The sequence below is a fragment of the Ixodes scapularis genome, unplaced genomic scaffold, assembly GCF_016920785.2.
Source record: "Ixodes scapularis isolate PalLabHiFi unplaced genomic scaffold, ASM1692078v2 PGA_scaffold1__304_contigs__length_218370807, whole genome shotgun sequence".
Classification (NCBI taxonomy): domain Eukaryota; kingdom Metazoa; phylum Arthropoda; class Arachnida; order Ixodida; family Ixodidae; genus Ixodes; species Ixodes scapularis.
In genome coordinates, this window is record NW_024609846.1 from 91,723,866 (window position 1) to 91,750,085 (window position 26,220).

Here is a 26,220-nt window from a genome sequence, read left to right on the forward strand (position 1 = left end):
GTTTTCGCTCCGAGGCACTTGTCCATCGGATAAGCTGGGCCTTGAAGGTGTTAAAGGCATCCTCCTCTAGCGGTGAAAAAAGCAAATCACGCACCTCTGTGGCAATGGCAGGTGATAGGCTGGACACGACGTTGTTTTACTTCGTCATGTCTACTGTGGTGCGCAGAGTCACAAACTCTGACTCAACCTGCATGAACCAGAGCTGAGTATATGCTGGCCAGAATGGAGGCAGCTTCAACGTGACCGTCGAAATTCCCCCAGTGGAACTCGTCACATCGTTGTCCGTCATGATGGCTGGTTCGGTTGGTTACGTTGAAGTTCGTTACCGGGTCACCGCTGTTGCGCTCCTATTGGGCTCGCGTGCGCGACAGGTTTTAACCCAGCCAGTGAGGAACGTTTATTCTATAATTTACTTAAAACCGAACCCCGCTAAATGGAAAGACAACGTCGACGTCGGTCACTCAGGAGGACCCCACCCACCCTTCCCCCAACCCTCTCACACATCATTTCTTGGGAGGAATGGTTGGCTCCACCCACGGGCGCCGACATGTCCACCGCATTAGAAGCACTAACTAATCACTCCGGTCCCCTTGTGGAATCCATCCGCGAGACGTGGGCCGGACGGGTCGTCCAGACCAGGACGTAGGCCCTTACACCAAATAAAGTTTTGCTTGCTTGCTTGCTTGCTTGCTCAGCAGGAATTGCTGGTGATGTCTCGCGCTTCTCTGTTTGTTGTTCCTTCGATCCTTGCGTATCCATTTGATCACGGGTTCATTCTTTTCCACGTCTTCACCCTGTCGTTCCCCGAGGTCAAAGGGGCTTCGGAGAATGTCGTGTTTGCAAAGTGAACACTCTGCCACGCCATGAATGAAGGGCCAGTGTTAACTGAACTTTTTTCCCCGTTTTTCTTCTAGTGCGAACTTTTTTTTTAATCGTTCATTAACTGGGCATAATTAAAAAGCATAAATTTATTTTTTGTGCGTCCCCGCGAAGTAGATGCCTGGTCAGTGCCAAGTGACTAACACAGTTTTTTCTGATTTTTTGCTTGAAGCCCGTATACTTTCTTCCTCACGTAGGATTCTCGCCTCCATTGTGTTTGCCTTCTTTTCAAGGGGCTCTCACCGACGGCTGCCGGGGCTTTATCGATCCTAGCAGACGATGGCACTTCGAGTCACTGTCATCGAATTGAGCAACACATTTCCCAGCTGGTTCCTCAAGTGTTTTTAAACTCTTCAGATGTTCCCGGATGATACAGAAGCCTTATGCACATTTGGCAGAGTTTTTCTTTTTGAATTAGACCGAGAGTAGGGTGGGCGTCTGCAAGTCTCAGTGTTACAACGAACGATCCCCGCCCGTTTTTCACATGGAAAAGTAAATGGTTGCAGCAGCATTCAGAAGCCACCAAGGACGTGTACATTACTTAAACAGAGTACTGATGGCAACTCACTGGTGAATTGTGATCCGTCGAGCTTTTAAAACGCAATGTGAGGAGGCGCCTGTCTACTTCGATCAGGTCTCCCACACCTGTTATGGACTTCCGTCTATTCTGGGCAGGGTTCGGCAGAAATACTCAAAAATGTATTTTGAAATACAAATACTGGGATACATTAAAATAGTAGCTAAAATACTGATACTAAAATATATTTGTAAAAATGTACCGCGATACGTATCGGAAATACATTTTAAAAATAGGCAAAAAGTCTTTGGAAATACAAATACAGAAATACATTTTAGGGAGGGCAGAAATAGAAATACAGAAACACTGATACTGCAATACATTTTTCAAATTTGTTTGAGACGCCAACTGAGATGAAGCTTGAAGTTTGAAGTGGAAGTTTTTGCTCTCGAAATTACTTTCCCGTAGGCTTGGCACATTGCCTTGAAGGTAGTGGTTTCGGACGACAAGGTGTCTTCAATGAGCTCAAAAAAACGTTCCATCAAAGACTGACCGCGGTCCCTTCCCTGACATCCTGTCTGTCTGACGAGGGATGCGAAAAGACTTCGCCTTAACTAAATAAATTTTATGTCACCCTAAATCCCATCAAACATCACCACGCCCCTGTCCAATAAGGACGCCCCTATCAACATTGATCACATGACGTCTCGGTGAAATTAACTGGTATTCTTTATCTGTATGTTTGTCTTGAACAAGAAACTTTACCACACTGCTGTATTAAAGAACAGTACATACTTTCGTTTGTGAGGTTCTTTTTGTAAGTCCCTCTACTAATCATCGCCGCCCGAACGGTATGCGCTACGCCCGTCACCCAGGGAGTTACACACTGCAACGAGAGGACAGCTAATGGGTTTACTGTACCTCCCGGTTGCCCGTCGTCGAGATCCAGTAGTCCGGGTCCGCGGACCCTTGTTGTCGCCCGTCGATCAGAGCTCACAGTCGGGGTCTGTGTCCAGGCCTGCGGATCGCTCTTCCCACGCCAGCGCTGCGTAGGCTGGCTGTCCCGGGCTATCATTGCCCGAGTCTCGCTGCGGAATCACGCCGGGATCGTCTTGCCCAGGTCATATGGTCAGGGCTTGCCGTTTCCACCGGTCTTGCTCCAGACCTCGCTGGTGGACTGCTCCGGAATTCGCCATGGGCCGCGCCAGGCAGCTTGGCTTCAACGTTCCTTATCCAGCTACTAGTCTCGCTCCGCCTGCACTGTCTCGCGTCAGCTCGTGACTTCTCCGCCGACCGCCTGTCTGTCACGTGCCCTCTGCCTCGTCCTTCACTTCTAGCTCCCACACGTTGTGGGTTACCTAGTTGAGGATCGTGCACGCAGTGTCGGTTGGAATTTTTGAGAATAGCGGACCACCATCCTGGAACAGATGTAAACGATACGGTGGCATCCCTGTTCTGAAGACCCTTCCTGCCGACCGTCCGCCACCGACGCATGAATTACAGTCCTCAAGTTTCGCCTAGCATCATCCAAGCAGGGACTTTGTGAATTGCGACCTGATATTGCCGGCACAGGTGCGAGCTCTCCGAGAAACGGCGCGCTCGAGACGAGTCGTAAGTGTACGAAGTCTGGGTCGGCATAGCGAGGTTACGTCTGGCCCCCTTTCCTGGGTTTCGGATCACCAGAGCAGCGGGTCACGTACACGTCGGCTGATGGCGTACCCTGACCGTACAATATTACGAGAGCAGCCGCATACGCATTCGAATATGTGTTGAACTTTACTGAGTGAGTCATCCTACTTTTTGAAGTCAACCACCACCAGGCTCGTGCTGCAACGGACTGTGACTTATCTTTGTCGGTTGGGTGTACTGTGCACCTTCAGGCAAGAGAGACGGTTAGCGGCGGGCGATGGATGCCAACAAACAGTGACTCAAGAAATCCCTACCTAAGGGCCTGCGTCAGAAGATGCGCTGACTCCACTCCTGGCACGCCACCTGGTTCGAGTCCCCGACTACGCAACACTTCTCAGAAAAGAGAAGAGGACGCATAGAAGATGAGTTTGGATAATCGGAAGGAACCTTGGTCAGCATAGTAACAATACCTGAGCAACTCCTTGACCCTGATGCTTTCAGAGGTAAAAAAGAAACAAAAAAAACACAAAAAACAATGTGGTCGGGCTTGTATCTTTTTTTTTGGGGGGGGAGGGGGGGGGGGAGGAGTATTTCTCAAGAAATGTAACGAAATACATTTCATTCCGATTTCATCGCGATACAAAGAAACATCCTAAATGTATTTCGATACAGAAATACAGATACTGTAGAACGAAATGTATCGCGATAAAGAATACAGATACGAAATGTATTTCTGAAATGTGTGTTACCATAGTCATTCGCTGAGCTGCCTCCGTAAGTTGCGGTGATTGTCTCTCGGAGTGTTATTGTGCAGGAATGTACACGCACTAGCTTTTCTTTTTTTGGAATGTCTATACATCCGCACGGCTCCCCGCGAAAGAGAGACGTTGTTACCCCGAGATGCCCATCCCAGGGAGCAAAGGGAGGCACTTCTCCCCCGTGTGAATACTTCTTTAAGACGCATTTCTTTTTGTTGTACTATTTCCCTCGAAGTCGTTCAAAAATCACAAAAAGAGGGATTTGTCTCGCACGCCCGGCCAGCTCCGAGCACATAGGGTGAAATCTCGCGCTTCAGAACCTAGGAATCCTGCGTTCAGTCCACAAACCTGCCCTTTCGATCTGGATGAGCTTCGTACCGGCATTTGGTCGTGTTTCACTATTGCGTGGTGCACGTTAAAGACCCCAGGCTAGCGGTTGTACTGCACTGGCTAAATTGCTCGTCTACAGCGAGTGACTCGTCGCGACACTGAAATGGCTGACCAAGTACACGCTGTGTAAATATCCATACAACCCCAATTATTATTTGCTAGCGGGGCCCTTCCGCCTTGTGTGCGATTATTCCCTTTCTCGCTCAATCCCACTCCCCCCTCCTCCCTTCCACCCGCCGCTGTTGCACTGGCTGCTTCGTCCACACACAACCTTGCACTTTCCAGTCGCACCAACCTGCCGTTGCTACATAAAAAAAAAAAAAAAAACGAAAAAAAACGGGGTTTGTGCGACGGACATTCCCGGACGGCGTTTTGCGGGTTTGTTTGGACCGCCCTTTACAGGACCCGAAGTCGAATAGCGGTGTGGATTGGACTGCCTTAAAAGAGCAGTAGACCGGTTCTGTATTTCAGTAAAAATGCTTAAATCGTCTTCATTTGGACTCCAGGATCACGAATATCGAGATTATTTTTCAAGTTGGTGCATAGAGGCTGCAGAAAAGTATTTTAAAAGTACCGCTGAAGCCCCTCCTTCCCGGAGCGTGACGTCATAGACGGCGTTTTTTTCGGAATCTCCGCTCTCACGCATCTTCAGCGCCTATTACAGCTATGATCGCACACTTTTTTTTTCTTTTTTTCAAAAGGGTTAGAAGAAGACGTTGCGACCGGTATCGGTGTTGAGGAATATACTTGGCAAGCTTGCTTCTGCTCGCGCTGCTCACACGAGCGACACACTTTTGGCGGCTGAAAGATGACGTAACAATCGGGTTGGAGGTTTTTCGTGTTTTTTTTTTTTTTTTGCGTTTAGTTACATCTTTGGGGAAAACGGGCGTGATATTCAGATTCATGTAATGAAATACTGTCAAATTCAACTCTCTTTTTTTTTGTTTGAAGAATTTTTCAACTTTTCTTAAGAGATGGAATTATCTCACGCAGCGTGTTATTTTTATCTGCCTTCAAAAAAACGTTTTTTGTTGCTGCTCCAATGAAATATTCTGATATCTGTAAGCCACGATGCAAAAGTAAAAATTGGCAGACAAAGGGGAGAGATCTGCAAGCCGATCGCAGCTCATCTTCATTTTTGTACTCCATTTTTAGGCGACAACTTTCGCGCCCAAACAGCACACCAAACTTTTCATTGTTTTCGCCTGTTTTTTTATGTAGGGACAATGACCATGCTCCGTTTCCTATAGGGAGTATTCACTGGACGGCATATTTGTGGGTGCTGCTTAGAGCGCATGCTCAAAACGAGCTCTCATCAATAGGCCGCTACGACCGGTACTCGTTATGGTGCGGAATGCACGATGCAAAAGAACTGCGGAAGCTCGCCGTCAGCACGCGCTGAGCAACCACGCAAACAGATATGGCCGCCAGTGAATACTCCTTATATTTTCCTATACTCCGTTTCGTGCCCAGTAAATTGCGCTGTCAAAGCTACTGGTGTGAGAGCGTGGCTTTATCTATGGTTTCCATTGCGCAAGAACGTGAGCAAGTGATCTGCGATATAAAATTCCATGATCGCGCAAACCGTTTTAAAGGGCAAATCCGCGGCAATTTTGATGGTCACCGATTTCTATAAATGTTCCACCATGTACTTGGGTTTCCTTCCTGACCATATCTACAAAATATCTCGGCAAAATAAGGATGTTCTTGGAATAAAATTAATCTTGACATTTACGTGCACACGGCCAAATTACTTGCTGCCGCTCTACTGGCAACACTGAGCAAGAGCGTTCACATGGGGGCTGCCACGATGGCGCTGACGTTGCCGTGACGTCACATGTTGGTGAGTGCCTTGGTGAGGGTGCTTTCTTTGTAGCTTGTTGGTGCTGTCGACTGTCCGATTTTTAGTAGATAGCTTTCAGAGGCTGGCTACCGCTCCGGGAGCTCGTGAGAGCACGCTTGGAAGAGGCAGTCATAATTAAAAACAAAACGGCACAGAGAGGAGGACAAAGTAAAAGGTGACCGACAGGACACAGCGCCGTCAAAATAAAACATTAAAAAGTGCCCGATGTAAAAGAAATACAGTTGATTAACGTAGAAATTTGGGGTAGTTGGACTGCAGAAATTATTAAAAACAAAACACCGCAAAGACGAGGACAATGTAAAAGGAAACCGACAGGACACAGCGCGATCTCCTGCTAGAGAAGCGTTGCTTGAAAACACGGTTTACTAAAACCGTCTATTGTCAGACCCTGAGGTATAACAAAAAGTGCTTTCAATTAAAAGGCATTACGTCGATCAGTTTTTCTTGGCGTGCTAGCAAAGAAAATCTGCCTTACCATTCCGTTTCGGAAGCAGACGCTGGGTCCACATGGCGGCGAATCGCGAATACCGCTGGCGGTTCGCTTAATAGAGATGCCGGTGGATTGTATAAGAACGGGTTATCGTCTAGGTTATCGTCCTCGAAATCTAGGAGCACATCCTGATCATTGCTCGATTCAGACGAGCCTGATAAGTCCATTTCGATATGCGGCGCAAACGCAAAACAGTGACCTGCTGCCAGGCAGGCCATGCTCAAACTGCACACGGGCGAATGTTTATACCATATGCGACGTCACTTCCGAATGGCGAACCAGTCAAGTGGCAAGTTAATTTCGAAATCGATTTAATCGTATTTTAACAATTATAAATTATGAAAACAGGTTTTTCATGATTTAACCGCTGCGCCATAGGCGAAGTTTTTAGCACCCTTTCTGAAAATATGTTGCGATACAAACGCTCAAATTGACGGCGGAGCTGCCCTTTAACAGCGTTGTACATTAAGCATAAAGAAAACTATGGATGAGACAATTTAGAAAACTTTAAAGCGTCATGAGACGATATCGGTTTGGATTGTTCATAACTTTGCAGAAGCGAATACTGGTTCAAGTTTGGGTCCAGTGTTCTCTCACAGACCGCCACTGAATCAGATGCTTCTTTGTCCCGGTGAAGTTTCGAGGATAAAATGGGACTTTTTCCTTCATTCTTTACTTCGCAAAGCTCGATGACATAATTGTGGGATTAAAAAAATCTCAATGACGACAATCGAACGCGGAAAATGATTGACATAAAACCGTTTATTAGTAGTGTTGACATAATAATCACCAGTAATCCCAGACTTTTATTAATTAATCGTTGTTGCCCTTTAATACATTACGTGCTGGCTGAAATTATATAAACAGCATTTTTAAATATTAGGTGCAGGAACGAATAATACCTTATAATTTAGCTCTTACATTACGTGGTGAATGAAATTTTAGAAGCAGCATTTTGTAACGTATAGGTGCATGAACGAATAAAACCTTCTCATTTAGCTCTTCTCTTCTTATGCCTTTTACAGATATCTTAAGCAACATGACCCCACCAACATGTCAAGCTGAATCTCTCAATGACAAAATTGCAATAGCCTATCAATCGTGCATGAATGAAGGTACGTCTTTAGAATTAATATCCTTAAGCATAAAAAAACGAGGTTGAAAGAACATCCACATGTTTTCATGAAATCGCACTTTACTAATTATTTGTCTCTCCGAATTTTAAAGGAAAGCTCCATTGCTAAACATATACACATTTTAGTTTCTCCCCTTCATTAATAATAATCTGTGTTCTATATGCAGATTCTTCCCAACCAGCGGAAGAAATAGGCCGGCTACGAAAAACCTTGGAAATATTTGGCATCCCTAAATGGCCGATGATACCTGGTTCAAATGAAATTATCGACTGGAAAGAAATATACCGAAAAATACGAGTTGGAGCAGACATGTCGTTTATTTTTATCGTTGATCTCTCACCGCATCTTTTTAACACGTCGCAGCTAGCCATTTACGTAAGTAGCGTCCTAAATATTACTCTTTTCTGTGTGATATTTGCAAACTGCACCCATAATTGAAAATGCAAGCTTGCATTAAGTAAAGCAACGTAATCGTTACCTGTCAGATTTGTTGAAAACAAAACGACTCAATAGAAAATATGTGAAACTGCTAGGAGGCCTTGTAACACTGTGCGCGTTGCCATTCATGTAGCATCATGTTTGTTTCGGGCTCTTGGCATTTAGAATGCTTTACCTCAGTGATTGAGATGCAGAAACTTTGGGATCATCCAAACTAGACGAAAGACTAGGCCGGCGTGCCTTTTTTGATGACACTTTATTTTACTTTCTTTTCGACGTGATGGTGCGAGACGTCGTACTCTTTAGCGGTAAAACAATCTATCGATCGCCATCCTAGTTTCAAACCAGAGCTGGCAGTAATGTAATTACTGTAATGAAATTACAGTAATTTAATTACTTGTTCCAGTAATTAGTAATGTAATTCATTACTTTTTGTAGCAGGTAATTTAGTAATGTAATGAATTACTCCAGCGCCGGTAATTGTAATTAAATTACCTAATTACTTTTTCGCACCAGGCATATTTTTTGTGTCCACAATACACAAGAGCGCTTTTCTTTTTATTTTACTTTTTCTTTTTCCTCTATACCTTTGCAGAAAACGCTCTTTGGCCGCCGCTATGTTGCTGATGCTAATGCGGCTGGTGTGACTCTCGCGCCCGCTATCAGCTAGACATTTTCTGCCTCTCTCTTGAACTGTGAAAACCCGCTCAGCGCGATTCTCTACCTATGTTTTCCGGTTTTGCATTCGACGTATCCTGGCCCCTCTTGAAAGTTTCCGCTCACTTTTTCTGATGCATACTGCGTACCCTCTCTGTGTTATGTTCCACTGTGAGAAATAGGGCTGGTAAGTGCCTTCCATTTGAGCTTTTCTGCTCGACATTCTCGGGAAACGAAGGAGGGGAAGTAGGTCGAGCTAAGGCCCCTGGTGGAACGGCCCTCGACGCGATTTTGCGAACAATGACAATAGTTCTCCCCCCTCCCGGAGATAATCCGCGTAGGGTCCTCAGTCATCTCCAAAAATAGTTGTCCGAGTTGGGGTGGGAAACGGATCAGTCGCGTGCGTTCCTCTGTCCATCGGTAAACATGCAACAGAGAGTTCTAGCTGTGTGCCATGAACTGTGTAAATAATGTAAATAAAGTTATCTGTAAAAGGAAGTTATCAATAGCTCCTTTATATGTAAAGGTATACAAAAGTAATGCGAAAGTAATGTCATTACTTTTAAAAGTAATTTGTAATGGTAATTAATAACTTTCTGGCTGTGGTAATTTGTAAAGTAATTCAATTACATTTCAGCAATTTTCAGCAAAGCAATTAGTAATGTAATTTAATTACAAAATATGAGTAATTTGGCCAGCTCTGTTTCAAACCCATTCATGCGAATCAAAGTTGCTTATTTTTGGCATGTTCTTACTGGCGAAAGCCTCGATTGACGAAGATTTCTGAATTCCTGGCAAACAAACTGCAACCTCGGTATTATTTTTGAGGTTTTCCGAACAGGTCGAATCAATTTTAGATAACTTCGAAATAAGTCGTGCACAAATCGCTGACGTCCTGCAGGAAAACGAATATTTGTCCGATCCTGGTAGAAAGACTGAATTTCGGTATTGGTGTTGTACTACGCGACATTTTAAACCAATCAACGGAATTCCTTTACAATAAACAAAATTTAATCTCGGCCATGAAAAAAAAAAGAGAGGTTACGATATTAATTTTAGCTTCACCAATCCACTCGGCGGCTTTAGCATCAGGTCACTTTTGTGCTGCCGCCAATATTGAAGTTCTAGCTTCTTTGATGAACCAAATCAAGTCATGCAATCAAAATTTGTGTTCAACAAGAGCGACAGTAAAATCGCCTTTCTGTGACTGAGTTTAGAGCGAACAGACACGCCGTCCCAATCTGTAATGGTTTCCTTTCTACATAAATACATTCTAAATTCTTACCTGCTTGATTTTAGAAGTGTAGTTTTTACAAAACTGGTGTATAACCGATTCATAAAACGGATGGATCCACGGACGGAGCGATTACGCGACGACACGTCCGAGGATAGTCCGTCTCCCAAGCGCATGCAGACGAAGGAGACGACCAGCAAATGACAGTGAGGGATTGAACCTATTCGCGACCCTACTGCGCCGCAGAGTTCCAGCATCAAAGTGTGACACTATTGTCCAAGGGCGAAATAGACGTTCACTGCTATGGACACGTCGCTACCGTGAAAAAGAATCGCCGTGAGCCGCTGTTACGTACAGAGCGAGAAAATACACCGTGATGTACCTGGCGCAAACCGCCACTATCTTTAATAACCCAAGGCATAACAGTGACCCAAGCATGGTCCTGCACGAGAAGGCTTCGGCCTAGAAGCGACGACGCCTTGGACTTGCGGAGGGGCGTTTGGAGACGCCTTCAAGCACTCCGTGCTTGCACACAACACTCTGGTACACCGCCGTCACAAAAAAGGACTTGCTGGATGAAAGGTTGATTAGAGGTGCAAAAACTATCACGGCGTGCTAGACGAGTTGTGACGGAAGCTCCTTGAATCTTCACACGGAACTGGAGGAGTACAGGATTTTGCGTCGCGTCAGCCAGGCAAAGTTTCTGCAGCTGATTTTACTCGTGGTGCCAAGAATCGCGCGATAAGATGAACCAGCAAAAACATATAATAGTATAATGCGCCATCTTTGTTTTGTTTGTTAAAACAAATAGAGGATGTTGTAAATTGCCAGGCTACACGCATTTCAAGGCAATCACCCGCCAGGAATCCGCGAGTGAAAACGCGCTCGGCCATTTCAGTTCGCGCGTCCGCGAACCACGCACGGATCCCATGGATAAAAGATGTAGGGGTCACGTGGTACACGACTTGCTGACAAAATTCGCGATTTGGTCATTCGTGTGAATCTGCCTTTACTGACGCCAAGACAAGTATTGGAATCACTGCTACACATTATTTTCTAGCTGTCTTAAGAATTTTTTATTATTTATCAAAGGTAATTAAGTAAAGAACTCGTGTTTTCTACTCTTTTCTTTCATTGTTGACAATGCAAGGCTTTAATTATGGTTGTGGCATAAATTTGTGAAGCTGTAGCTTCTTGCTGCTTCGCTTTCACGTGCTTGTTCTAGCGCATATAAGGTCATGTATTGTCGCATCAAGCGAGAAGCAATCTGGCTATAACATGCACAAAAAAAAAACGCTAATTCAGAAACTTAATTTGGTAAATTTTTTCGTAAACTGAGACAAATACTTTTGTTTTACGGGCACTGTAAAAACACTTAAAGTGAACACATTTTAAAATTTTGGGAGCCAACACCCGCCGATAAGCACGAGCAGACCTAAGATCGCCAGCCGATTTGACGACCCTTCAAAAAAGTTTGTTCTGAAGGCCTTTAATGCGAGAGTAATACCCGTGTCAGACGGGCACATTAAAGACCTTCAGAACCAACTCCTTTAAAGAATCGGGAGATTAGTTCGCTATCTTGCGCTTGCGCTAAATCTGGGGTGCAAAAAAGAAAAAAAACTTTTAGTCGAAGGAACAGACACAGAAAGGGACGTTCCCTTCTATGTCTGTTCATTCGACTAAATGTATTTCCTTTCCTGCACCAGTCTGAGGTGTTAAACGACATGATTGGTACCACGAGCTCGCCTGCGCCTTTACAGTGTTTTCAGTAAGTCGGGTGTCAGTCCAGTAGATGTAAATAGCCTCGCATTATACGAGAATTACCTCTTTCTTCGCCGTGTCGCTGATTCTGTATTGCAAAAAGCTGCGTGAAAAGTAACAAACATAAATAAATAAAAAAAAAACGGAAGCTTGCTTACCTGTCTGTCATGTTCTGCTGTTTACACGGGAGAACGCAACATTCCTTGGCATCGTACCTGTTGCACGGAGCTGCCGCTTCTTTACATGTGGCCTTCGCAGGTCCGGTCGCTTTCTTCACTTTCTCGCCGCAACCAATATAGCGGAAGTAGTTTTCGGCGCGGTTGTAGATGGCGCTGTGCATTTCGCACACCGTTAATTGGGTGTAATTTTCACACGATTGAATCTCTTACGAAAAGTATTAGTGGTCAATATTTTGCTTCAGGAAGTGCTTCTAAGAGAACAACTGTTTTATGAAGAAAATTTTATCTACAATGTTGGATTTGGTTGTTTTTCATATTTTTCAGATTGAACCTGCGAAGTTTGTGCCCAGTTCGTATCAACTTTCTGAGGCACAAAAGGAAAAGGACAGCGCTGTGGAAGCCTATGAAAACTTCATCAAGAAAACAGTAATTTTGTTTTCGGAAGACAAAGACATTAATGTAACGACACAGATTGCTCAAGATATATTTGACTTCGAAGTAAATTTAACAAAGGTAGCGTTCGCTTTCATATATTTATAATGAACGCGTCAGCACCCCTGTGTTATAAATATTTAGCATATACATATAAAACTAAAATCATCTTTTGTGTAAAGATATATGCATCTGTTCAAGTAACATATGATTTATATAAGCTTTATCTGTTCACAAGGTCAATATTTTGCATACTGAGTATGTTTTTTTTTCTAAAAAATTGTATGTTTATAAGAATATTGAAGAATAGTGAAGCTAGGCGTTTCGCTCTGGATGAACCAACAATTATCGTTCATGCTCGCATTCGACCGTGATTTTGAGCTAACGCTTCTCCTTCAAGGTAACCGCGAGTAGTTCGCTTCCGTAAGAAATGCCAGAGCACCGCTGGGTTTCATCATCTGATTTAAAGTTATTTATGCGAATGAAGCCCACTATGAAACAGAATGAGCCTGCACACATAATATGTCCCCACCTATATTCGTGTGAAAATTGTGTAGTTTCGAAAGAACACCTTTGCTACACCTTTCTTACACAATGTTTACACGCTTTTCAAATGTTTCAGGTGTAACGAGGGAGTAATGACCATTTATATACTTTCCACATCTTTTCTATACCCTGCATGTCGGGTGTAGAAAACCCCCCCTACCCGCTTGCAGCAGAGGCCGACACCCGACACCATGTCGGGTGTCGGCCCCTGCTGTGAGCAGGGAGGGGGGGGGGGGGGGGGTTCTTCTGAGAACGCCGTCCTCGGGACGTTTTGACGAGACCTGAGAATAACGCGGCAGTCGTTGCGGCTGTCGACCGCACCACCACGAGGATTCTAAGCGAGAAATAAAACAGGTCGGCTACAGTTACGGGAGCTTTTACCAAAAAAACTGTTTTTTTTCAAGAATTCTTAACGAGTGACCCCTTTCCCCCCAAAAAATAAAATAAATATTGAATTCCCGAATTTTATCATTTCAGTAATTGGTCTGGCGCCCCTCCAAAATGAATAATTTTTGTTTTAGTCAAACATCCAGAAATAATAGTGGGAGGCTTAGCTGGAGTGGGGAAATAAATTACGTTGTTTAAAAAAAATACTGGATTGAGAATATTTAGTGTTTCCACAACTAGACTGTGAAAACCCATATGACACCTCAGAACTTCAGTTCGACGTACAGCGCGCTGACGTCAACCCGGCGGTACCAACATTTGCGAGCGGTTTGATAGCCGTGTGGTACAATTTAATAAAATAGCTAATGCACGTTTTACTGACTACAAAAAAAAGTGATCGGGGTTTTCTTGGCCCTACTCCGAAACCTCAGTTTTTTTTTTTTTTTTTTGTTGCTGAAATTTTCGATACGTAGTTTAGCTGTTTAATGAGGTACATGTTAACGTTCTCAAGCCCCTCGCAAAAGTTGGAGTCGTCTGTTCGACGTCCGCGCTCTGTACGTCGAACTGAGGTTTTGGGGTGTCGCATATGGGACAACGGGTGTAAGAATATACCCTTTCTTTCTGAGAGTGTACCGCCGAAAAAATCGGTAATCTTTGGAATTTCGTCTCAAATACCATAAATGCAAGATTTATGTACATCTTCAAGGGTCAATCTGTTGGACGACACTGACACTGGCGTTTTAGTCAAATCCTTTAAGCTTCAGACATGTCTGAAGACGTAGTGATCTTGTACAGTTCGAAGTGAATTACTGACTCAGTATGTTCAAAAAAAAATATTTCCCATAACAATATACAAAATAGATTCTGCTGTGCTTGGTTTTATCCTGTTCTTGGGATCTTTTGCGAATTTTTGTTTGGGGAGGAGAGATCTGTAAGCTTACGCCACGTGCAAATAATCATTTAAGCCTCATTTCGGCTGTTTTGCATTCTTGTGCTGTCGACCCTTCTTAGTTCAATCGTCATTTACATTATTGAAAAAGCTAGCGCTTTTGTCTTAAAAAAAATAACGAAGTACGCATAAATAAATATGTACCACTGGCTTCAAAAGAAATACTATACTTCGTTTCATCTTGTGTTAAAGCGTAGTGGGAGGCACAGCTGCGACATGGCACTGGCAAGGCATTCTTAGGCATCGCGCAGAGTAGGCGTCAAAGACTTCGATGGTAAAAGGAGCGTACCCTTTTTCCTTAAACTAATGTTCGTGTTTTGTACGAGTGATACGATATTTATGTTCCAATAAAGCTCCGAAACGTGATATTGAATAAATAAATATGAGCATATTTGGAGGAATTACGCTCCTGTTTTTTAACGCTGTCGTTGCAAAGACGTTAGTCCAATCAACACTAAAGGCACTATGCGCGATGTGATGTACTGCGAAAAAAAAAATATTTTTCGAGATGGAAATTTTTTTTAATTTAAAAGCTATTACGTACAAAGTATAACTAAATTATATATTTATTTGAAGTAATAATGTGAACCTTAAAGTGATCTTCCTGTTTGTTTAAACAGTCACCTGACAAATGTAACTTCGCTCTTACATTCGCATTCAGGGGCAGCTTACTCCGCCAGCTGCTCTTGTTTCCTTCACCCGCCCGCTTCTCTCCAAAAAAATGCACACTTGCGCAGATCGTGCTAAACGTGTCCTACAAACGTCGTTCTCACCCTGCGAGCGAGTCGTATAAAGAGCGACCGTCCAAAAAACGTCTAAGCTATACTAAATGTTGAAGAAAAATGCAACTGGAAGCAATTCTAATGTCGCCGGCACAAACACGTTTATTTACCAGTGCCTTATGCCTTTAGGACGAAAACAGTTTCGTTCCGTCGCGGTTGCCTCGTCAGTCACTTACAGAAAGCTCTCTGTGGTTTAGTATTAATAAAGTTAGTAGTCGGCATAGGCACTTTGAATACGACACACGAGCCCTGGCCAGCAAGTGTATGCAGGCGAGACATTTCGCAAGGGCGTCAGGTTGGAGTCGAAGTTCCATTGTCCAGGCCGACCTGTTTCCTGACCTGACCGAGAAGTCTCCAGTTTTCAGTGTGGCACCGGAAGGGTAGCTACGAGTTTCTTCGGAGCCTTCTTCCGCTCGACCATCCCGACGATCCCACTCACAAAATGGAGACGCCACAGCTGCGCGTGAGGCTCCGTACTTCAAGAGGTTTCAGCCACGTAGATCAAAGATACTAAATATCTAAAAAAAAAACGTGCGTCTGCTTTCCAGCGTAACACTCGGAGCGCCAATCACTGCAACTTACAGAGGCCGCTCAGCGAATGACGATGCCAAAACATATGTTTACAACAAAAAAAAAAACAAAAAAAAAACAGTCTGCGTTGTTACATTAAACAATGAAGAACGTCACACTTGCATTGCTTGATGTCAAAACTCAGACTACGTTTTTTGGTCTAAACATATATTTGGCACCGTCATTCGCCGAGCTGCCTCCGTAAGATGCGCTGATTGGCAATCCGAGTGTTGTGCCGGAAAGTAGACGCACGGGCTTTTTTAGAGTGACAAACTTGGGCAGTAAACTGCGGAGGCTACACGAAGTCCGAATTTTCTCGAACGTAGCAGACAAAAACGTTTCATCCGCGCGGCGTCCACGCCGGACTTCAAACCAGCATCATTTTTACTTGACATTTTGACTAGACTTTTTTGTTTCTTTCAAATACATTTGAGTGACGTCATTTTTTGTTCACTTAAAGGGCAATATGTTTCTGTTGCCCAGTCTTCTCGCGCGAGTAGATAAACTTTACTTTGCTTTGTACAACAAGACTTTGAGATGAATGAGGCTGACGTTGGATTTAGGTATATGGTACCGTATCTTGGTTATGGTCGCTTCTTATTGTATTTCTTGTTCAGTTTTGACAAAGTAAGGCTAAATAAAGCGGAGTTCACCTTACAACGATAAAATTGTTGCTTACTCGTATTCCTTTCGTAATAACAGGAAAACCGAAAATATTCGAGAAAATTACGAACAAACCATTTTTCACAGTCGCCTAGCGAAATTCTTTTGTGAGGTTATTTATTTCTTCACGGTGTATATTTTCAGAAAAGCACAATTATCGCAACCAGTGTCTATTTTAATATTAGCGTTATGTCAAACAAGGCAATCACATTTAATGTAACAATAATTTTATTTTATTGCGTGTTAGTGCCTTCATGAAAAAAAAACTTGCAGTGTTCCTTTATTAAAGTTTAATACAAATACAAGGCATTTTATATAATTGTAAAGTTTAATAATAAAATTCTAAAAACTGGAGCTCTTGTGAGAAGTTGGTATTTGAAAATCGTTTACAACTTACCACATAGTTTTTTTTTTAATTAAGTGCTTGACAGTTAAAGAAAAAGAGTTCCCATTTTAGTCACCTTCATAGTACATTCTTTTTCAATTGTATATATGTGGGAAGTACTACTGTGTACAAACGAGATGCGAACAGCGAATCAAATGGCTTCGGATACATGCTGCGTCACCCAAAGGGTCACTGGGTCCCACTCATAAGCATACACAATAGAGCCCCCTTTCTTCTGAGAAGTTTTTTTCTTAGTTCCGAGGTAGGCTTCATGTGGCGCAGATTGTAACTAAGCCACACCGTTCGCATTTTATTAGAACCCGAAATATCATTCCCTATTTCGTGTTTCTTATGTTACTATTTGGTTCGTAATCAAAGTTCTGTGTGAACTGGTGAAGCGATTATTATTCGTTGATTATTGCTATTATACCAAGTGCTTTAACGTTTCTGCAGTCCGGAGCCGAAATAGAAGTTTATAAGCATTGAACAAGCTATTGTAGCTAATGATGATTTTATCCTGCGGCCGAGTTTCCAATGAATAAGTTTGTTGAACACTATAGTTGGCACATCGCACATGCGTTTTGCCTCCCCGGCACTAATTTTATTGTGATGAATAAACTGACAGTCAACTGGGGGGTGGGAGACGGGACGGGGACCATGATGCAATTCTGATTGTTTTTAGATATGTTTCATTCTGCATTTCGTTCTTTGTTATGCGTTTGATCATTGTTCCGTTGATTTTTCGCCAGAAATTCTTCGACCTCAAGTTCGAGTTTGATTACAATTTTACATATGATTACAACTATTATGATGAAAACGAGACCTCAAGTACCATAGAGCCTGAAGTGGTAAGTGGCTGAAATCGGCAATACAAGTAATGTGAGAAATTATCTCAGAATTATATACGGGCTAAGTCTTTTTTCTCCTGAATAACGTTAATGTAAAAGGTGGATCAAAAGCTGCCTACGATTATTAAATAAAATTTGAACAGTTTGAGTATAAGAGCTGCGGGGATTCTCCACCCAATATTCCAGCTCATATGGCTCTTCCCAGCTGCAATGCATAGTCCAGATACCGACATGTCACTACACTAGTAACAGTAAGAAACGAGACATATTTTTAGACGTTCATTTTGACAATAGAATGTTTTCAATAAAAATATCCACCACCAATATATCAGCTCTTGCTAAGTTTTATTCAGGTATTTATGACAGATGTTGTTTTAGTCAGGAGAGCGGAAACCGTTCACGAAAATTTGCATGATGGTTTCAATAATGAAGAGCAGTGAAGGAAAGAGCCTATGTCTTTGTGTTAGAATTACACCAGCCTAATAGGGCTGTCTTGAAGCTACGCGCGCGTTCGAACGCGTTTTTTTCTTCCTTTTTTTTTTTAGTACGTGTCTAGAGTTAGCAGTTACATTTATCACGTACCGTGAAACGACAGTGACGAGGTTCGGGGAATGGGAAGGTAATGTTTTCTGCAATAGTGTTGTATTACCGTACGAAAGGAAGCCTTTCAAATTGTTCAAAACAATTTTGACGTGAAGTGGTTTGGTCACACCTGGCGAAATCGATTTACGTAAAATACGTTTTGGGTCCTTAAATTTCCGTAGAATTGTATGTGCTCCGAGACTCGTACTGCGACTTTCGACGAGAGCACCATTTAGTGTTCGCTATGGTCACGTGATTCTTACACCAGCCAGTGGGAGTGAGGTGCCATCCGCGAGGGAGCACTGATACGCCGGGTGACATAGGAAATATGCCGGCTTCAACAAACAAATTTCCGCTTCCGGAAAGTTAAGTGTGGCCATGCTAATGTAAATTTTCTTCCATTTTCCTTATTCGTCTGCATAGACGGTTAGTTGTTGGCTATTTTGTGTATTGGTGAAGAAAGAGGGTACAGTGAGTTCTGCCGACGACAGAACTCAGTAAGTCACATAAACCTTGGCGGGTCATTCCATGCCAAGCGTCCCAAACCCTGATATCGAACAACGCCAATTTTGTATAAAAATCGTGGCTGTTTGTTAATTTCTAAATGAACTCCCGCCAAAATACAATTTTACTATTCTTCATCACGTGAACGCCCTCTAAAGTTTCTGCAGTGAGCACAATCTACCTATAAGATAAAAACTTCTGAAAATTTTTTTATTTTTACTATTACTATTAATAACCATTAAATACTCTGCTGGGTTTGTTCTTTCGTGTGATGTCAGAACTCATGTTTAAGTGTTCTTTTTTGCGTTGTTTTTTTCTGGAGTAGACAAGCAGAAAACGAGACATGTCCAGAATGCATTAATGCTTTCTGCTTAAACAGGAAGCATTAAGCATACGATTTGGGCTAGATGGTTCGAATACAATATTGGGAAATACGCAAAAAAAAAAACGAGGACAGAGAAGAGAGGCACGCAGGACAGGGCGCAACTTGCAACTCAACTTTAAAAGAACACACACACACAACAATATTAACACTGCACATGCGTACAGAGGACACATTTAAATTTAAAAAAAAAATAGAAGCCAGACGTCATTGATGGGTGTCTGAACCTTGACTGATAAAGGCCTGCTCCTTATCAGAGAGGGTGATGGAGGGAGTGCTGATACAAACATTCGGACCATGGGCCCTTATCATGAAGGCCTCATATATTTCACGCTCCAGTGGCGCTTTGAATCTTTGTGCTATATTAGTTTTGTGGAAATCCGGTTGCCATTCACATCTAGGGACAGAACGAGCGGGTTGGTATGGATAGTAAACTTGAGGAAGAAAACGTTGCCAGTTGGAAGTTTGTGTTTGTCTGTCCTTTCTCGTTTTCTTCCTCAAGTTTACATTCACATCTGTCGCAGTGTACAGCCAAACGGTCAGACGGAGATCGCCTGGTGGCAGCTGAGTGCTCTCTAATCCTATCATCGATGGACCTCCCCGTCTGGTCCACTTAAACCCTACCACATGACAAGGAATTTTCATACCACTAAGTTTTGTGAGTGTGCCATGAGGGTCACCTATAAAATTGCCTTGTCATGGGGTACACTGTTAGCAAGTCCCGTGTATTTGGTGAATATTTGGGGTGAGAAACACGTTATTTAAACAAATTAGCCTAGATGTGCACGTTGTGTAATATATATGTTTGTTGAAAAATTATAAAATCATGCGAGGTTGTAAAAAACGTGTTTTGGTTCGGTCTTATACGCATAGCCATGTAGCTGACCTCCAAAAAGCGCATCGCCACCGACACGACGACCGCCATGTTGATTTAAGGCGCGTGCACACCGGCGATGTAAAACGGTCGCTCGATGTGACTAGGTCGCATCGCAAAAAGATTAGGTGGTTATACTTACGTGCGCGATGAGCGAGTCCAACGCCTTCGTTGGCAAGTCGCTTCTCGAATACTCTCGCTCGGAACGCCACTGCTTGGCTCAGCCACACCGCGACTAGATCGCATCGCAGAAAGTCGGGTCATATAGCGACTGCTGGAATCGCGTCACTTTTTTCCCGCGATGGGCGCTCTTGCTATGAAAGTTATCGCGCGACTAGATCGCATTGCCGGTGTGGACGCGCCTATAGATTCGGTCGATGGGACGCAATGATACATGAGGTTTTAGAAGATACGAGACGCGGCGTCGATGGCTGGTTACTTCATGCATATGGGGTCTCAGTACTATGAGGTTTCCTCTTGCCGCTGTTATGATCGGCCACCCAGACCGCAGCGCAGCCAGTCAGCCAGCAGCGACCAGACGGCTGGGTTAGGCTCTTCATCGCCAAACCTGTCGATTTTCGCGGAGGAGCACTCAGTCCGCTACGCGACGACCCGCCGGCGCGGCCGGCCACCCAGCGGCGACCAGGCGGCTGGGTTTGGCTCCTGGCATCGCCGAATCGTGTCAACCTTCGCGGGGCAGTACCTAACCCACAGTGCGACCACCCTTGGACTCGCTCCCCAGAGAAGGAAGGAACGGAAGTTAAGAATAAAGGAAGAGATCGCGTTTCTCCATGTTGAGTTGACGCAGAGCTAGAACATCGCACTACTGACGAAGTGGTCGAGGGCTCGATCCCTGAAAGCAGCGGAGTGTTTTTTTTTTTTTGTTTTTTTTTTTTTTGTGTTTTTCGTTAAGTTTAGTTTTTCAATTTACCAAAACAAAAATAAACAAACCCAGACCGAAAGAGGGAAAATTAAAGTCTCTATTATCCACTGACGCCATTGAAAACTTTACAATATCATTGCTACACATTTCATCCCAGCACGCTGTTTGATAAACAGAATTTGGGCACCCAGGTTGAATCTAGGTCGTTTAAGCAGGAATTAAGACGACGAGGTTTATCCATCAGTCGTCTCTTTGCCTAGCGTTTTCAACATTCATAAAAAAAGGGTAAACACATCCGCCATAAACAGCTAAGCTTCGAAACGACGCCGACACTGCCTTGAAATTCATCAATATTTAAGTGTAGACACACAAATATTCGATGTACACAGTTAAATAAGCAACGATAATGTTCTATATATCAGGTATGACTGAGGGCATACATATATCATTGGTGACACAGCTCAATCGAAAGACAACGTGCCGCTTAAGCCGTAATGTAAGGCTCACGTGTTCAGTTTTTTATGTTTAAACATTGGTTAATTTGAAGCTGTCATTTTTGTGGACCAGAATATACTGAGAAGCCACACGGTTAGGAAAAAGCAATAAATAAAGCGTCTAGCCTCTATTTGAACAAAAATAATATTCCAACGTAAGCGTCTTTAATGTCCCCTAATATTACTTAAATTCTTTCACGTTTGAAGCTAACGCCTTTCAAAATTAAGTATCCTATCTTTCTGAAAATATTGTCGGCGCTCACACAATATTATGAATTCCATATGCCCAAGACGAACCTCATTTTTTGCTGTGCTGCGAGCCGGTAACGTGCAGAGCCTTATATAAAGAGAGTTCAGTCATTCACTGGGATGGCCCACACAACAAAGACAATAAAGTGTCATTTGTCGGAGGTGGGTTGTACATGTCTACGAATTCATCCTTTGGTCAATCACCAAATTTGCCAGTGGTGAAAGTGGCCAATTATTCGATACACTAACCACTTAATTCGTTATTAAATCGATGGATTTGATGGTTACTAAACATACTCTAAACTATGAGATAGAATCTAGACACTCAAAGCATCTTTAAATATCGACTCATACATGATACTCCAAGCAAAACTTCTCAAGTACAACTAATGCCCGGTTTAGCAATATTAATCATCAAAAACATTTAAAGATGTTAGATGCAATATTGGCATTTTTTTTTTTTAATTTTCCTTGTTCACCGGATGATCACCTGCTCTTATAATCCAGTTTCAGGCAAGAAGTGACGAACCTACAGGCCCACCTCAAAAGGAGTCCGAGCCATCCACGAAGCTGAAAGACATTGATAGAAAATTAGGATCAGTAAGCTTACGTTATCAATAGCTAGCTAAGAGCGAGTGTACGAGTCGGACGGAATCAGATATGTTATTTTGTTTTGCCAGGAAGGGTGGCTTCAGCTTCTAAAAGATATCTTCCAAGATGCGACAGTCACCTTAAACGGAGAAGAGGAGGTGAATGCTTTCAATGAAGGATTCCTTAAGGGAGCTATGAAGTTGCTTAATGAAACATCTGGGTAAGAAAAAAGGCTTTGCAAGGTGTTTTAACTCTCAACAGAAGCCGTCATCATACTGTTGGAATTATTTTTCAACAATATGTCTTACGTGCTTGTCTACGAAATAATTACAGTTATATTTGACAACTTAGTAGACAATAACATAGTTGTGAATAAAATATTAAGCCAGATAAAAACATATAACAGTTACAACCGTCTCTCAAGTTTTCCCATTTCATAATGAATTGTCGTTACTTACGGTTTTCCAAACCGATTCGTCCTCTCAATTCGATGATTTATCAAGCCATTTTGCTGGATATTGAATTCTAGAGTTTATTTATAGGTAATAATTACAAAAATTATGCCTGTCTAATGCACTTTTAAGACAAACAATAATTATGCAAAGAATTTTTTGGTGATGACATTTGACACACAAAAAAATTGCGAGGCACCTGGTCTTCTAAAATTTTATATTGCCTAGAATCAATCAATCAATCAATCAAATCTTTTTCTTCTCCCGAATTTCTGGAGGGGAGGCTAGGCAAAAAGCTGTTCAATAATAATAAGGATCTAATGACGTATAAACTTGATGCCTCCATACGCATGACATTTATCAGCCTTTTCTGAATTTGGCACAGCTAAAAAAAACACGCATACTGGAGATGGCGAAGGTTATTGGGCTTCGGCGTTGCAAGCGAATAGGCGGGCAAGAAATAATTGATCCACCGTTTTTTCCTCAGGGTGACAGTGAACAACTATTTTGGATGGAAACTTCTGTCTAAATTAGGTCCGATTGCTTCGCATAATATGACAACACTCAACTTGGAGTTCAACAAAGTGTGGAGGGGCCTCCAGGGACCGGAGCCGCGATGGAGACATTGCGTCAGCGCAGTAAACGATCCGTATGACCCCATAATGGGCAACGGGATGGGAAAGCTGTATGTGGATAAGTACTTTAATTCAACGCAGAAAAAAGATGTAAGTGCCCTACAACTAAAAATTGTGAATAGTGTTGTCATAATAATCCCGCACTGAAGCTAACAGAGATGTTAGCTTATTTTATCCCGGACCTCAATCGAAAACGTACGAAGTGTCTATAGCGACGTGGACAGGGGGAAACGTGAATGAAATTCCGGTTGCAGGTATAGCACATGCTGAAGGACTTTTTTTTTCTTTTATGTAGCCGACAAAAGAGAGTTAACAAATGTTTAGACTCATGAAGTAATAAATAAATCAAACGGAACTTCACTGATACGTAAAGCAATTACTTAAAGACGCACAAATGGGAAATAACTGTAACAAACTGCCGCGTACGGTTTACGTAATTTAACAATTACGAGACGGACGCTTTGGCGTCAAGAGTCTTCCCGCGTACATTGAGGACGCCGGCTGACTTGTAGACGGCGAGCAGAGGCTAAAGTAACGTGGAACACCGCGTGAAAGAAGACCCGGGCACGGGTTAGTTCAAACTCAACAATCTTCCGTTCGGCCAGAGGTGATGTCAGTGCGCGAAGGCCTGTCGTATCCCATCAGGGTCTAGTTAGAATTCCATCGGGTGCAGGCCCCGATGCACTCTCGACCAATCGGAAGAGAAACACCACCCTCACCGGAAGGCCAAAGTGTCAGCACCCAAGGTCAGGTACACAGCTCAGAGACTAAACATCAAGAATCGAGCCCTGGTTTCATTTTGGTTAAAAAGCGCGCATACGACGAGGACAAAGTAAAGAACGAGCACGACAGACAAACGCTGACTCGCAACTGGCAGTTTCCCTCCCTCTTTCTTTTCTATGTGGCCTCTGTTGTTTCTTTAATCTGTGTGTTGCGAGTGAGCACTTGTCTGTCGTGTTTGTTCTATTCAATAGACCCTTTCCGAAATTCAGTGCCATCTGGTGGCTGAAATGGCGGTTTAACTTTTGCCATACGAATGGCGGCAATGAACCCGTAGCCTGCAGTATTTTATCGGGCACCGTCACTTTTGCATGTCAACGGCAGACGAGAAAAAACTTCTCGCTATCCAGGTTTTTCTGGATCATCTCTTCCAGTGTCGATTCCCACAACGATGCAACCAGTCAGAACGAAGCGCCAACCCAAACAGACGCCTTGATAAAGTTCTATAAGTCAAGGGGTTTCAAAGTCGATTTTGTGCCACTAACAGGTTCACTGGGCTCGAATTGGAAAAATGAACACTTACGCAGCGCTTGCATTCAATTCCGGTTTCGCAACGCGCTAACGTCTAGAATGTATAGGACTCGAATCCTCAGCTTAGGAGTATCTTCAACATGTTCCTTCATCAGTAGATCGAAAGCCGCCATTGGTATGGCACATATGCCATTTTTCAGATGATGATGATTGTGATCAAAGTGGCCAGACTGAATTTCGGAAAGGGTCTATTGCCTCGTCTTTCGCGCGCTTCCAACCAGGATGAATTCCTATCAACTAGCTCAGTGTTCAACCCGCGTAGAGCCCTGGTTCGTTTCTGGAGGTAAAAATAAAGTGACCGCGATGATTTCCGCGCGAATCGCCAAAACGTGCCTCAGAAGGAAAAGTTTTCCGCCAAAACGGAGCGCGAGCATTAGGTACGTTAAAAAACTAGATAAACGAAGAACTCGGCCGACACAACATATCAACATATTCGTTTCGTAAACATAAGCGCAGCGAAGGAGCACACCGGATTCCAAGAATACGGTGACCACTTTCGATGTTTGACCCAACACTATGTCTACGCCTACTCGTAAACCTCTGCCGCGGTCGAGTCCCTCGCAGTTCCCCCCCCCCCCCCCCCCTTCCCCTCCCTTCCCCCAACCACTGGAAGGTGATCCGAGGTCTTCGCCTGCGTGGCTTGCGTCCGAGACCCGCGTCCTTGGCACTTCGTCAGGTTTACAAAACGGCCTGCCCATTGACTAGTGTACTTAGGTGTTCTGCTGGCTGTGTAGGTTTATGTGACAGGATGCCCCTGTCCTTTGGTTAATGGTGAAGACTTAAGGCGCGTTCACACTCTTGCAACCGAGTACGACCGAGAAAGACTTCTTGGGACCGGATGCACTGAGCGGAGCTGGTCCTAAGAGATCGCAAGAGGCTTAAAAACCGGTTTGGTCTCTCTCGGTCGCACTCGGTTGCAAGAGTGTGAACGGGCCTTTAGGCAGTGGCAAAGATACAACTCCGGGCGCGATGAGCGAACCGCAGGTTCAGCACGTACGGGGCGCAAGTTCGTTTTCTTCTTTTGCAGGGGTTGTGGTATCGTCAGAACGCCGAGCTTTGAATCGTTCTGTATGAAAGATAAAGTGGGTAGACCCCGCGGCAGCTTGCTTTGAGGCATACCTACTATCCTTCAATTAGAGCCAATGAGAGCTCGGCGTCTTTCTGACGTCCCCGCAATATCCTGCGCAAGAGACAGAGGAAATGAACAAGTTCTTTAAACAAGACGCGATCTCGGCGGCGCGCAAAAATGCGACCATCTCTAAACTAACTCTGTTAAAAAATACTCAACATAAAAAAAAAAAAAATATTCATGACAATGTGGAGACTGGTAAGCAGTAGCTCATTGTAGTACAACGTGTTTATAACTATCATGTTCTAAACTAATAGTCTACAATATATTAATTTATTTTCTCTGTGAAAAATAGAACATGTACAAACTAATTTGATACAAATTATTTGAAATCGATTCATGTCGTAATTTTCCCGCAAGAATATTTGGAGCGAAAACAATCTATTTGATTCGCTTGACGCGTGCAGCGAATAATTTTTGTGTGAAACTTGAAACGTATATCCAACATCCTAAAAAGTATTTTTCGGGTTAAAAATATGCTTCTATTTTCAGGTAGAGTCACTTGCCGAAAGTATCAGAAAAGCTCATCAAGCTGTTATTCAAAATACCACATGGATGGACGATGACACCAAAAAAGAGGCAATAAAAAAGGTAAGTTCGCTCGAAATCAGATGTAAATGATTTGATGGATTCACAGAAG

The 26,220-nt window shown here is 43.3% G+C and overlaps 1 protein-coding gene across 1 annotated transcript in view; it reads left to right on the forward strand.

The window, feature by feature from the left end:
* The window catches only part of LOC121835956 (neprilysin-1-like), a 59,002-nt gene that overhangs the window by 16,272 nt on the left and 16,510 nt on the right, over nt 1–26,220 (forward strand). Inside the window, exons 4-11 of the mRNA XM_042290541.1 lie at nt 7,553–7,642; nt 7,830–8,038; nt 12,257–12,445; nt 17,396–17,494; nt 21,970–22,062; nt 22,143–22,273; nt 22,993–23,230; nt 26,073–26,171. Of these exons, the coding sequence (XP_042146475.1) occupies nt 7,553–7,642; nt 7,830–8,038; nt 12,257–12,445; nt 17,396–17,494; nt 21,970–22,062; nt 22,143–22,273; nt 22,993–23,230; nt 26,073–26,171 (1,148 nt within the window). The remainder of the gene's footprint in view (nt 1–7,552; nt 7,643–7,829; nt 8,039–12,256; nt 12,446–17,395; nt 17,495–21,969; nt 22,063–22,142; nt 22,274–22,992; nt 23,231–26,072; nt 26,172–26,220) is intronic.